This window comes from Alnus glutinosa, chromosome 4 (genome assembly GCF_958979055.1).
Source record: "Alnus glutinosa chromosome 4, dhAlnGlut1.1, whole genome shotgun sequence".
Classification (NCBI taxonomy): Eukaryota; Viridiplantae; Streptophyta; class Magnoliopsida; order Fagales; family Betulaceae; genus Alnus; species Alnus glutinosa.
Window position 1 is genome coordinate 8,151,034 of NC_084889.1, and position 14,785 is coordinate 8,165,818.

The 14,785-nt window shown below is 34.2% G+C and overlaps 1 protein-coding gene across 1 annotated transcript; it reads left to right on the forward strand.

The window, feature by feature from the left end:
- The first annotated feature begins 3,229 nt into the window (after positions 1-3,229).
- LOC133866091 (G-type lectin S-receptor-like serine/threonine-protein kinase B120) lies at positions 3,230-9,143 on the forward strand. The gene is made up of 7 exons (XM_062302650.1): positions 3,230-4,466; positions 4,953-5,117; positions 5,194-5,321; positions 7,500-7,740; positions 7,845-8,082; positions 8,171-8,318; positions 8,582-9,143. Exons 1-7 carry the CDS (start codon positions 3,230-3,232, stop codon positions 8,888-8,890), a joined length of 2,466 nt encoding a protein of 821 aa, XP_062158634.1. The 3' UTR covers positions 8,891-9,143.
- Positions 9,144-14,785: the final 5,642 nt, after the last annotated feature.

Below are 14,785 nucleotides of genomic sequence, written 5' to 3' on the forward strand. Positions count from 1 at the left end.
CTCTTTTTCCTTTCTTTTTCTAGATCTATTAATTGGAGGAGGGCATGTGTTCGATCATCATATAATAAAAGCGTTTGGACCACCAAAAAAATGACCCTAAAATACAACTTGTAATTAGGAAAAACTAAAAATGAAAGGAGACGAGAAGTAGAAGATGATGATGATGAAGCGTGAGATCGAGATGATTTATACCTGGAAGTTGGAGGACAGAGCGATTACCACGGCACTGACGGCAGCGATAACAAGACGAAGTTGAAAGATTTGGAGGAAGGTGGGCTCAGAGAAGAGGAGCTTTCAGAGGAAGCTTCTCAATTGGTTTTCAATATGAAAAATGATAGATTTACAACACCACCACAACAACTGCATAACACCCCATCACATGAGGGTGGGCCCCAATGTTGTGCAGTTCTTGTGGTGGTGTTGTGTAGGAATCAAATCCCTTTCAATATATATATTTTAATGAGCTGACGTGGTAGGGTTTACTGAACCTGCCACCTTAGCCGAGTCATAACGCGGTCATATACCGGTCTCCAATATAGCATTTCTCTTTTAGAATTACAATTGGGATTTTAGAATTACAATTGGGATTTTATATGATTTTTATTGAGAAATTGGTGAAAACATCATGAAATGATCTGATTGATCGAAAACCATCGAAATTTCAAATGACTTAATGAAAAAATTGAAAACCGAGGAATAATTTAAAATCAAGATATTAAAAGGAAAAATCAAGAAATTAAAATCAACCGGCGGGAGACGACCAAGAGAAAATATACTATTAAAAAATGGATACAAATTTCTTACGAGCCGATTTGTAGGAAATTTCATACAACACACATATACAATTAACATGTGAGAAGAACATATTCTTTTAATAACTTGTGCTTTTTACATGTTTTTTTTTAATAACATTAATAAAGAAAATATATGATTCTCACATATTTAAATGACACAAATCACCTTTATATTTGAGTTATATGAAATTTTTCTTACAAATCAGTTTATAAAAAATTTATATCCTTAAAAAATATTGTACAAACATAGTTAAAAAAAAAAAACCACTCAAAACTTAAAGTCTCTGTATGTTTAAATCTCGGTTCCACACAAAAAAGATTTTTCTTTTTCTAAAAAAAAATTCTCTAAATTCTCTCCGTCGTGTTTCACGTTCTCGAAAACGAGGCTTTGTTGAAAGCGGCGTAGAAAGGCTCACGAAAGGTTGCGGCGTGATCATCTATTACGGTACAAAAATATTAAAAAAGTACGTAGTGCGCCTGCCGCCAGGGCAGAGGAGGAATGTCCCTTTGCTTGCTATTTACGGTACAAAAATGTGTGAAGAAATGTGGCGCGGTGGCTTGACTTTACTCTACTGACTTCAAAACAACACGGTTCCTTAGACGGCGGAAAAGGCTACAGTACGGTCCGCATTTTCTTATGAATTTGGATCCCCTCATATTTTAAAAAATCTGATAGGAAAGCTAATGAGAAATTACAGCCTGGTAGAAACCTAAACAGTAAACCCAAAGGAGGATATCCAAGAACATGACCATATATACAATTGTGTTGACATAATTGGATCCACTGCTTGATGATATATCAGTGTTGTTTGGCAAGTTTCATAGCAGAACAAAATAGAGGCCGGTTACTATTTACTTTTTTTATTTTTTTATTTAATTTTTAATAACAATCAACATCAAAATATTCTTACTTTTTTTTTTTTTTTTTTTTTTTTTCATTTTTTATATCATATTAATAATATTTTTTTTTACTCTTTAAATTAAAAAATTCACTACAATACAAAACTTTTTCATTTTTCTATACAAATTCTTTTTACTTTATATCACATCATCACTTTTTACTAATCCTAAAATTAATAATCCACTACTCTGAAGTACATGCATTTGCCAAACAAGCCCATTATTTATGCAGATGTTATCGAGATATGTGTTAACATAGCTTTCTAGCTTTTGTGTTTTGAGAAAGTGCAGAAGTTAGACTGATCATGCCTGGCGTTGTCGTCCTGCTTAGAGCATTTCCAATGGAATCGATTATGCATCTCTCACTTTTAGCTAGAATAGTTAACAAAGTCATAAAAAAATATTTCCTCCCGTTATCTACTAAAAATGCAAAATAGATTTGTCCTGGCTTTATGAATAGTATAACTCTACAAATGGAATCACACTATTCACAAATGCATCTTTTTTTTTTTTTAAAAAAAATATTTCTTTGGGGCATCTCTCCCTCTCTCTCTCTCTCTCTCTCTCTCTTTTCACTGTTGCTTGTGATTATAATTAATTACTAGTTATTTTTTACTTCTTCACCAAAAAGAAAAAAAAACTCATATTGGCATTTACAACTTTTTCCAATTTCATTGATGATAGTAGTTTTAATCGAACTTGGTCACTATAGTATAAATAGTTAAAGGATTACAATTCTTTTTATAGTAGGGTACAAAATAGTAGTGAATTTAATTACAGTTAGAAAAATGACCTTTAAAAAATTATTTCGTTAGAAAAATAATCGTTTTAACGAAATGACCATTGTAAAATATGATTGTAAGAAAAATGTCTATATGATTTTATTTTATTTGATTATTTTTTTTAAAAAAAAAACATATGAAGAAAAGGATAGTAAAAAAAATACAATGTACAATAAGAAAAAATGAAAGGATTCATCTCTTGAATATAAAGCCAATACAATGTACTTGGTTTATTTTATCAAGCAAAATACAATTTGGATATATAGATTCAAGACATGTCAGCTGTACTTGATCTGGCTCCAGGGAGGAAACAACACGGTTTTTAGGTCGTTGGAAATCGAAATTAATTAAAGTGAAAGTAAAAAAATTAAAAATCACGGTCAATGGTTTTGGAACAAAGATTTCATTAGAATTGGAAGAATTTCCTTAGTTTGGTCTATATAAATGTCAAATGTTACTGTACATGTGAGAACACATATTCGATCTTTTTAATTACAAAGACAAACTTAGAACACATGTTAATATATCATGTTTTTCAATGACAAATGAATATTATATATCATGTTTTTCAAAGACAAATGAATATTATATGTCAGGTTTTTCAAAATACAAAGCCAAAGGTATATATGTTATTTTTATAATCTGAGTTGGAGCAGTTTGTCCGCATTTTTCATAGGGAAAGCTCATGAGAACTTGCAGTCTCTAAACCCAAAACAGGATATCCAAGAACACCATATATACTGGTGTACGTGCATGTGCAAAGAGCAGTCTGTGCTTCCTGATACAAATATGAGCCCTATAATTTCCCCCCTTATTGCTTCCCTTCTGCTTTTGTTCTGCCTTGCTTTGCTCTTCACCAATTCTACCATCACTGATAGTGATACTATCCGACCAGGCCAATCACTAAACGCCTCGGAGTACATTCGATCCGCCAACGGAAAGTACAAACTCGGTTTCTTTTCAACAGAAAACTCGACAAAGTATTACGTGGCCATATTCTACTCGAATACAACTGAAAATGTAGCTGTGATTGCAAACAGGGAGAACCCATTCCCAAATCCCTCTGCTGTTCTTACCTTCGACCCGGATGGGAATCTTGTAATATCCGATGGCAGATTCTTGCTCTTTCTGACCAACACTTCAGGTGGCAACGATACCTACGCCAGGCTATTAGATACAGGTAATCTTATACTGAAAAACAGGGCCTCACACGTTTTGTGGCAAAGCTTTGACTATCCTACTGATATTCTTTTGCCCGGAATGAAGCTTAATGATGCTAATGACCATCCTGTCTTAAGATCATGGAAAAGTCTAACAGACCCTGCTCCTGGTCCTTTCTCTCTGCATCTGGGTTCTCGGAAAACTCAAATTATCTTAATGGAGGGGTCGGAACCATACTGGACTGGTTCACTCACCAGTGGTGTTCTTGCTCGTATACTCGAGATTGAGATGGAGTACGTTACCTGGCGTGGTAAGAACACCAGTGAAACTAGAAGAATAGTGTTGGATTTCAACGGGAACCTTCTGCTGCAGACATGGATGGAAGGTGACCATATGCATGCTTGGTCCTCGCTGAAGTTAACGGCTTGTGGGGCTTATCCTGTCTGCGGCGTTTCCAGCATATGCGATGACACTGCCGATGCAGATTCTAGATGTTACTGTTTGCCAGGATTCAAAAGACGATCCACGTTCGCTGGATGTAAGAGAAAAACTGATTCGATTTGCAGCGATAATATTGATGTTCAGAAAGGTTGGTTTCTTCCAATTCCACAAGTTTATTTGCGCAGGATTCCACTGCGGTTGGACGTTGGCAAGGCTTCAGAGTGCGAATCAGCTTGCTTGAATAACTGCTCTTGTACTGGTTATGCTTATGACCAAGAGCATAGCTGCCTTGTATGGGATGGCCCTCTTGAAAATCTGAAACAGTTCTCAGCAGATAAGTTATATGAAACAGAGTTATATCTGAAACTTGCTCCGAACTTTACCGAAGGTTAGATTTTTTATTTTTATTTTTATTTTTATTAAGTAACCAAGGTTAGAAAAATAGAAGAACATGTTGGTTGTTGGTGACTATTTTTGCTGTTCTTGTGTCTTCTTCCTCTAGGCATTGCCAATTTGTAAATCAATTGGTAATGCAAAGAACTGTTAAGAGTATCACATACAGATCAGCGGGCCATTCATTCCATTACATACCAAGCCACTACGGGCTGCATGCACCTTTCCTTCTCCAGCAAAGCCAGCTGCCCATGCGATTCGCACGCTCTGATACCATGTAAAGATGAGAGACCAATGAGAAATTAAGCAAAGAAGCTTTTGTTATTTGATGATTAATTAATGATAGAGCTTTTGTTACCCATGTATAGCTCTATCATTAATCATCGAATAACAAAAGCTTATTGGCTTAATTCCTCATTGGTCTCTCATCTTTTACGAAAACAACGCCTATATTATTTATTTTTCTAATTTCCTTTTGCAGACACAAACTCAACGAATGGAACTGTAGCAGATCCAGGATTTAAGAATTTGAAGGATACAGGAAATAACCAATCAAGGAAAATTTTCATTCCAACTGCATCTATTGCAGGGGTTGTTACGTTGGCCCTTTGTGTTTATTATGTGAGGAGAAAGCTCAGAAGGAAGGGTGAGTAAGAATACTTCACAACGTTATTTTAGCAATCTAAATTTATATCCTTAAACATGTGTTGTTCACCATTCAGGGCATGGAGATAGTAGAAAAAGAGAAGTTCAAATGCCATTATTTAGTTTTGTAAGTGTTTCTGTTGCAACTGATAATTTCTCAGCTGCAAATAAGCTTGGAGAGGGTGGTTTTGGACCTGTTTACAAGGTATGGTTTAATGTTCTTAAACGCAATGCTTTGAATATAAAATGTAATTAAAAATTTGACACTTCGCCAGTTAAACCTTGCCATGTTAACAAGCACAAAGAGGCACATGCCACTTTTGTTGCTGTGTATGCTGTGAAGCATTGCATAACAATTCAGACAAACTTTTATTATGTATGAGATTTGGAAGATAAAATGTTTGGTGTGTATTAGTGTAGGCTGTTACCGTACAGAACTATGATGAATAATATGGAATCGAAAAGAGAGAAAGAGAAAATCAAGATATAAATTTTTTCGTGGTTCAGCAATGTGCCTACGTCCACAGGAGTGCAGCTATACTCAATAAATAATTTAGGGTTATAGCATATATAACATATTTATAACAAAACCCTCATGTATTGACAGATATGAAAAATCCCAAAATACCCCGTACCATTGCAATGCTCCGCCAATTGGCCACTATAGTGATACCTCGTATTACTCTCTATATCCAAGAGAATATGAGCTACTTGTTCCAACAATTACTATTATATGTAACTGGATACTTAATATGTGTTTGTAGTTGAAGTTGAATATACAGTGTGAGTGTAAAAAAGGCCCACTTTGGAAAGATATGTATCACAAGTTTGAATGGCTAAATAGCATAGTTGTGCCCAAACTCATAAGCTTAAACTTTTGGTGGAGTGATATTTCGACATGTTATATTATAGTCTCACTTAAAAGACTCCTAAGGTTCACATGCATTGATTTTTCTATGCCCAAATCGGGAATGTCGGTCTCTAGTCTTTGCTCAAGGACCAAAGATTCCACAACAACAAAATGTTTTGCATCCGATTCTTGTTTCTCAAGATGGGTTGTTTATTTTAAAGTTAAAAGGCTTTAGGGGTTGGGAAATAGAACTTTTGTTATAGAAAAAAAGCTTATTTTTAAGTTTCTTCAAAAAGCAGTTTTGGGCTTTTTTTAGAGCAAAAATGTTCTTTTTTTTTTTTTTTTTTTTTTTTTTTTTTTTTTTTTTTTTAACCAAACGGACCTATTTTTGTTTAGAACAACTTTTTAAGTAGTAAAAGCATTTTTTTAAGCTTTTTAACGCAATCTCAAACATTCTTTATTTTTATCATAGGTTAAAGACATATATAGTACCTGTGGTTTAAAAACTTTATTTTTTGGTACCCTAGTTTCATTTCGCTTTACAGATGGTACCTGGGTTTTAGGAAACGACTGACTTGTACCTCCGTCTATTTTTTTGGCCAAATTTTAACGTCTTGCCACGTGTCAACATTTAGATGTTGACGTGTGACACAATATAAAAAAAAAATTTAAAAATATAAAATAAAATTCTTTAAAAATTAATTAAAAAATTAAAAATAATAAAACTTAAAAAAACAAATATATTAAAAACAAAAAACAAAAAATTGAAAAAAAAAAAGAAAGAAAAATAAGAGGGGTGGCTGAGCAACCTCCTTAGCCACCATGAGGGTGGCAACAACCCCCATGGGGGTGGTTCGGCGACCCATAGCCAAAGAATAAAAAAAAAAATGAAGAAGGGTGTTTTGGCCCTTGGGGGTGGCCGAACCAATCCTAAGGGTCATGGGGGTGGTTCAGCGACCCCCAGGCCAAAACCCCTTCTTCAATATTTTTATCTTTATTTTTTATTTTTTTTATTTTTAGCCCTTGGGATGGCCAAACCATTCTCATGGGCTACAGGAGTGGTTCGGCCATCTCCAAGGGCCAAGACCTCCTTCTTCAATTATTTATTTATTTATTTTTTCCTTTGGCCATGGGTAGCCAATGGGGTGACTCAGCCATCCATCTAATATTTTTCTTTTTCTTTTTTTCTTTTTTTTTTTCTTTTTAATATATATATATTTTTTTTATGTTTTATTATTTTTAATTATTTTTTAAAGATTTTTATTTTTATTTTTTAATATTGTGCCACGTATTAACCCTCATTGGTTGACATGTAGCAGTTCATTAAAATTTGGACGGAAAAATAAATGGAGATACCAAGTTAGTTTTTTCCCAAAACCAAAGTACTATCTGTTATGCGAAATGAAACTGAGGTACCAAAAAATAAAGTTTTTAAACAATAAGTACCAAATATGTCTTTAACCCTTTTATCATTGGCGATCGATTTCTAACGAATGTAGCTTATATTTTATTATTTTTTGTATTTTTCACAAGACAGAATTATTTCAGGGAATATTACCTATAGGGGATGAAATAGCTGGGGACGAAGTCGCTGTAAAAAGGCTCTCAAAAACATCTGGGCAAGGTTGGGAGGAGCTGAAAAATGAAGCAATAATCACAGCTAAGCTCCAACACAAGAATCTTGTTAGACTTTTGGGCTGCTGCATTGAAAGAGATGAAAAGATACTAGTTTATGAGTATATGCCCAATAAAAGCTTGGATTTATTTCTTTTTGGTTCGTAATATCTCACATTTCAATATATATGTGTGTTTCATTTTTATGGTCCTTTGCATGTGCATGGCTTACTAATTGTCACTTTACTCATATATGTAAAGCAGATCAAGACAAACGCAGGATATTAGATTGGAGGACTCGCGTTGGAATTATTGGAGGAATTGCTCAAGGACTTCTTTATCTTCATCAATATTCTAGGTTAAGGATTATTCATAGGGACTTGAAGCCTAGCAATATCTTGTTGGACATCAATATGAATCCAAAAATATCAGATTTCGGAATGGCAAGAATATTTGGAGGAAATGAGTCACAAGCAAATACAGATAGGATTGTTGGCACTTAGTAAGTGATATAATGGGAATTTTTGAATTATAAAAATCAACATGAAACTTGCAATTACTAATATTTTGAACTTGATGATGTTGCACAGTGGCTATATGTCCCCTGAATATGCTTTGGAAGGCCTCTTTTCAATCAAATCCGATGTGTTTAGCTTTGGTGTCTTATTGTTAGAGATTGTGAGTGGCCGAAAGAATACTGGTTTTTATCAAACTGACTCTCTCCATCTTATTGGATATGTGAGTATCTTATTTGCGTCTTTTGTTGTAAAATTAAAAATACTTATTTACTTTGATTCATAGCTGCGAGTTGTTGAACAAATGTCCATTCATCATTATTAAAACAAAATTAGTCATCTGTACTTGAAATTTTAGAATGCTAAGGAGAGCGTAGAACATACTATTGTCCAAAAAGCTTAAGTTAATAGAAAATTATGTATTTAATCCCTAACCATCATTCTAACATCCTCTGATTTTCCACCTTTTTTATTTTTATTTTAAAGGCATGGGAATTATGGACAAGTGATAAGGGATCGGACTTGGTGGATCCACTGCTTGATGATATATCCTCTATGCAAATGGTATTGAGATATGTTAACATAGCTCTCCTTTGTATTCAAGAAAGTGCAGCGGATAGACCTACCATGTCTGATGTTGTCGCCATGCTTAACAGTGAAAGTATAATTATACCTTATCCCAAGGAACCTGCTTTCTTGAAAGTGAGAAGTATGGCGAAGGCACACCCAATTAACAACATGCTAGAAATATGTTCTCTGAATAGTGCAACGATTTCAATTATGGAAGGCCGGTAGCATTTGAAAGTCCAGCCATAAGCATTCGTATATATTCTTTGAGTAAATTGTCAAAAAGCATTCAACCTCTTTTCCTATGGTCTATAACATTATTCAGTTGTGTATTGAACCTTTGGACCTATACCCATGTATCATGAAATGCTTGTTTGTGCATATTTTACGCCGTGATAGGCAAGGATGGAACGAGGGGTCCAGAAGGCATGGTTCACTTGGTTTTGAAATGAATAATATTACTCTTCACACTTATTTATCATTCTCATTTCATATTGATTGACGTTGCATGTTTTAAGTTGCTTTTTTTTTTTTTTTTTTTTTTTTTTTTTTTTTTTCTAGTGGCCATTATGGAAAGCCACTTAAAACGTCATGTCAACCGGTACAAAATAGGTGTAAAAAGTAGCATTACTCTATCAAAATTAGGTTTCACCCCTCATTTATGTGTGGTGTAGGAAGCTATATTCATTAAATCCACTACATATTATAGCTGTGAAGAAAGTGCAAGTTGGCATGACATACAACGCTGTAGCATCGCTTGGTTGTCTCCACCCCGCTAACCGTTAGGAGGCTTGGTTAAGCTTGCTGGAGGTCTATGTTACATATGGCTATTGCATTTCCTCCACCCGCCAATGTGATGAGCAGTATAACCACTACAAGTTGGACCAAAACTTTGCCACTAGCCCTGGCCATGGTCTCTCTCATTATTTGTAACGCTCCGTATTTTAAGATATTGGATAAAATATCTTAAAATATGATTTATGACCTAATAATAAGACAAAATAATCTTATAAATATTCATTTATTAAGAAGCGTTTATAGTTTTAGTTTAATAAAAGTTCAAACGGACCTTAAACTTTGGAATAACGAAAACAGGGTCAAATGAACTTCGTTTTGGTCAATTCAAAAGCCAGAACTCTCTTCTTGTAGTTCTAGCTACCCTCCGAATTTCATAATTTTTAGACTCCGTTTAGTGCCTAAAAATACCCACGAAAAATGGTACCCTGATTTGGACGAAAATTGAACAATAATAATTTGTGGGCCCATTTCTATTTCTTAAGACCCAGCAGTCCACATGTTTAGGAACCCATCCCCTAGACCAGCCCATATGAAATCATTAACATCAGCCCAGCCCTCATGTTTTTAAAAGGGACTAGTTTTTATTTAATAAAAAATTGGTAGTGGTTCAATTGGGTTTCCATTTTTCCAGATTTATTTCCTTTTGATCACAAGTCCAGTCCACGCCAAGACCAACCCATTTTCATGTAATTTTTGCTCAGCCCAACCCAGCTCATTCAACACCCAATCCAGCTCAATCAACAGGGATATTAACGAAGGAAAATTTTTAGTTAGTGTTAAGTTGAGAACCAAGGGGTAATTAGTTTGAGATAAGTGATATTGGTCGATTTTGATTCTTTGAATCTGCCATTGAACACGTGCAAGGCTCCTGTCCATAGATTGAAATTGTGCTGGGATCATCCTCATCCTTCGGGTCTTCTATAAAAGGAAGCGTAGGCTATGGACATTCCTCACAAACCAAAAGCTCTCTCTGAAGCTTGAAGAAATTCTCTACAATTCTCTTCTTGCTCTACATCTCTTCCATTCCAGCAAGCAAGCCTTTTTCCTCTCTCAAATCTCTCCCTGTTTTCTTCCTCCACGTACAGCAAGTCCAGCAAAGGGAAAACTTTCCCTCTCCTAGTTCTGTAAGAAAATCAGTAAAGATTAGAGGAAAGGAACAAAAAACTCTCACCAAGGGTAAGCTCCTTCGTCTCTCTCCCTTTCTCTGCTCTTGTAGCTGTGTGTGTGTGTGTTTGGTCAGTGTAAAGAAAGGGGGAACTCTCTAGAAAAATAAAAGAAATGAAGAGGCTCTCACTGTCTCCCTGTCTCAGCCGGCTCTCTTTGGGTAAGTTATTAATATAAGCTTTGTATTGATATTTTATAAGTTTATTTAAGTTATCTAATATTTTTTAAATGATGTTTTAAATAGGGCTTTTCAAATAGTGCAAATGATTTATAAATCACGCCGTTGTGATGCCTGAGTAAAAGTAACTATTTTTACAAAAGCATTGTTATGCCGCCCAAATGTTTTAAAAGTAATATTAGGCACATTAATACTTATGCCGTTATTCTGCTCAATTTTATATAATTGAAATTATTTTATAACTATGATAGTTAGAATAATTGAAACAGTATCTGCCTTAATATTATTAAATATTATGTTATTTTGGGTTGCGAAACTTTATTATAAAAATAGTGAGTTTTAACTATTATACATATTTCTATAAAAAGGGTATTATGAGATTTATTTGGATAAATAGACATTTAAAGGCCTTAATAAATGTCGTGATAAGATCCGCATAAAAGATTAGTAATTAATTGTAATTAGACTAATTTTATATGCCATAATTAAGCAATAATAAGAAATTGGGTTAAGTGATTTAGAAGTTAAGAGATAAAATTGTTAAATAGACTCTTAGTATTTTATACTAATTCATTATTATCTGTATTAAATATATATATTGTAGTGACTATATCTGTGAACATTTCCTGAAGCCAGAAGAACTGTTGTGAGTATTTCTTACTCACTGGGAATGATACGTGTGGTGGTTTTTGATTATGTGTTGAAGTCTGCTTTATTTAATTGTATGCATATGGTTTGGCATTTTTTGATATGTTTAACATGCTTTGGTCGTAATTATGTATATGATGTTTGCATGATTATACTGTGCTAAAATTATGAGTTATAAATGGGTTAATAAAAAGACTGGAGGTTTAGGTACCAAAGCATCAGTAAATTGAGAAGACCAACGGATGAACTGAGGTTTACGTACCAAGGCGTCAAGCAATTGACTAGACCAACGGGTAAACCGAAAGTTTAGATACCAAGGCATCAATACATTGATAAGACCGACGGATAAACCAAAGATTTAAGGATTAATAACAAAGCTGGTGAGCATAGGCCACCAGTGGGAGCATAGGTCCCCTAAGAGATTTAATGAAGCATAGGCTTCCATTAATAAGCATTGAGCAAAGGCTCATAATGAAAGAAGCACATGCTTCAATCTAACGGAGCATAGACTCATAATAAGTAAAGCATAGGCTTCAAATGGATGGAACATAGGTTCTTATTAAGGTTAAAGCAAAAAGTATATAAGGTTGTGCATGTATTTATATAACTGTCATCATTTGATTGCTTAGTGTACTTTTAAATAATGCAGTATTTCACTGTGGTCAAGGACTGTTGACTCACTTGACCACAACATGAGATTGTGGTGATAACTGCAATCTCATGTGAGTTTTTGCAAGGTGGATCGAAGGTCAAGACTACTGGAATAATTATTTTAATATGTAATATGTGTTATGTTGGAGAAGACAGTAATTATGTATTTATTAAGTGCCGCTTGTGGCACATATGCTATTATTTTGGATGCAATTATTATATCAGAACAAAACGTTATTATTTTTATATATTGAGGTTATTCAGTTAGGTCTGACGTGTCATTGTTAAAGAAAAATTATATTCTGCTGCTAATTTATAACTCTGATGAGTTAGTAATGTCAAGTGAAAATAAAAAAAAAATTCACTTATTCTTTTTGTAAAAGCGGTGTGTTACATTATTATTCCCCAATACAAGACTACATACGTTAGCTTTCTGCCACCGGATGGTTTTATAGTATAAACTTTAGAGAGCAGCTTGGAACGTGATTCTTTTTTTTTGGGTATATTTCTTCGTTTTTTTGGGAAGTCACGGGATGGCTGAAAAACTCTTTCAAAGAAAAGCATGGCGTTGCCATTAGAATATAAAGGTTTCCCACTTATAAGTTTGTATATAGCAGTAGGTACATGGGATCACAGTTTATTGTAACTGGAAGTATAAGATGTAGGGGTTCGCAGTTCATTAGGTTCCTCAATAAGTAAATGCCATTTTTTTTTTTTCTTTTTTTAAAGCAAAAAGGCAAGAGAGGCAAACTGTAACTATTCTAACTGAGCGTAATTATAGTAGTACCTGCCTGCTAGGAGACACACAGAAGGGACTTTAAGTTTGACTGAGCCATAACTTGACCTAGTCTCATTAGAGTATCAATGAGACTCAAAAATTGAATATTTCCATTTTGCAAGCCAAGCGTGGAATTCACAACCGAAAAAAAATATAACTATTGTTAAAAATCCTGCAGAAGCCAAGATTTTAAATTGTAACAGACTACAAAACCCACCAAACTGAAGCTCAACATCTTTATTTAAATGTGCTTTTGTACTCTAACAGGGACAGAGTTAATGAATAATTATACATGTTTTATTTATGTGACTCCTCTTCGATCTTCTCCTGCCGCTCTTTTTCTTTCTCTCTTATTCCCTGTAGTGAGATGCCACCTAATTTCTCTTTCTTTTGTCTTTTTTCTCTTTTTATATATATTTTGTGGCTCAATTAATTTTTTATGTTTTTTTTAATAATGTTACTCTTCACACAAACTGATGTGATATATTTTAAGTAACTTTTCATATCTACTTAAAAAACATAAATATATTAACCACTTAAAACATGTTAAATTAATCAATATAAAAATAAGTGCAAACAATATCAGCATTACTCATTTTCTTTTTTCTATCCCTTTCTCTTAAATTGTGTGACACATCTTTACTCATTTCCCTCTTTCAATTCTCTGTTCTTGTTCTCCCAATTATTTTTTGTACTACATTAATATCACATCATAACATTTTTTTTTTAAGAATAAAAAAAAAAACACCAAAAACACATTAACAAAGGTACGTGATTCGTTTTCATACTAGCCAAGTTGCGAGATGAATTCTTTTCTTGCCGTTCACGTTCGTCTTTGAAAGAAATTTATGATTTTTTTTTTTTTGGATGAATAAAGAAATTTATGATTTTGTTATGTATTCTCCTTTTGTTTACTTTTTTGCATAGGAATTAACATTTTTGGTCGTGGAAAAGCATGCCAAAAAATAATTTCAGGGACGAGGAGCTAAAATTAAATGAAGCAATGCTCATAGCCAAGCTCCAACATGAATAGCTTGTTAGACTTTTGGGCTGCTGCATTGAACGACATGCAAAGATACTAATTTATGAGTATATGTCCAATAAAAGCTTGGATTTCTTCCTACACACACATATATTTTTATGTTTCTTTGCTTGTGGCTCACTAATTGTCAAGACACTACACAAAATTTGGTTTTTAGTCACTTGCAGTTAGCCACATACAGTTAGTTACGTGGGTTACGCGTAGTGAATCCACTTGTTAAATGTACATTAATTTAGAGACGTGGCCTTTTATATATGTAGCTATTTAGCTACGTGACGTTTAGCCACATGCCACCCCAAGTGGCTAAATGCAATTTTATTTTTTAAAAAACTGGGCACTTCTAACCACGTGTAATTAAAGCCACGTGATTAAAATGTTTTATTCTTTTTTTTTTTCTCTCCCAAATATCATATATATACGATATTTTTGGCATACATCCAAGCCAAGACGGCAATCACCCAGTCGTCGGATTCGAACCCATCAAACCAAAAATACAAAAACCCAAAATGGGAAAAACCTAATCTCGTACATTAGATTCAATAAACCAAAACAACAAAAATCTAGTCACCGGAAATCAAACAAAAAAAAAACCAATTCGCTAGCCATTAAACCTAAACAACAAAAACCCAGTCGCCCACTCAACCACTCACTAGAAATCATCAAACCAAAACAACAAAAACCCAAAATCAGATTCAAAATCCGGTTGGTCCTCCGATCCCTGCATCACCGACACATCAAAGGATAAGAGAGAGAGATCAGCACAAGAGAGAGAGAGTGAGAGAGATAGAGAGAGAGTACTTGTGGTCGACGGAGATCCGCGGCCAGCGAGCGTGAGTTGGCCAGATCTCCTCCATCTCTGAGAGT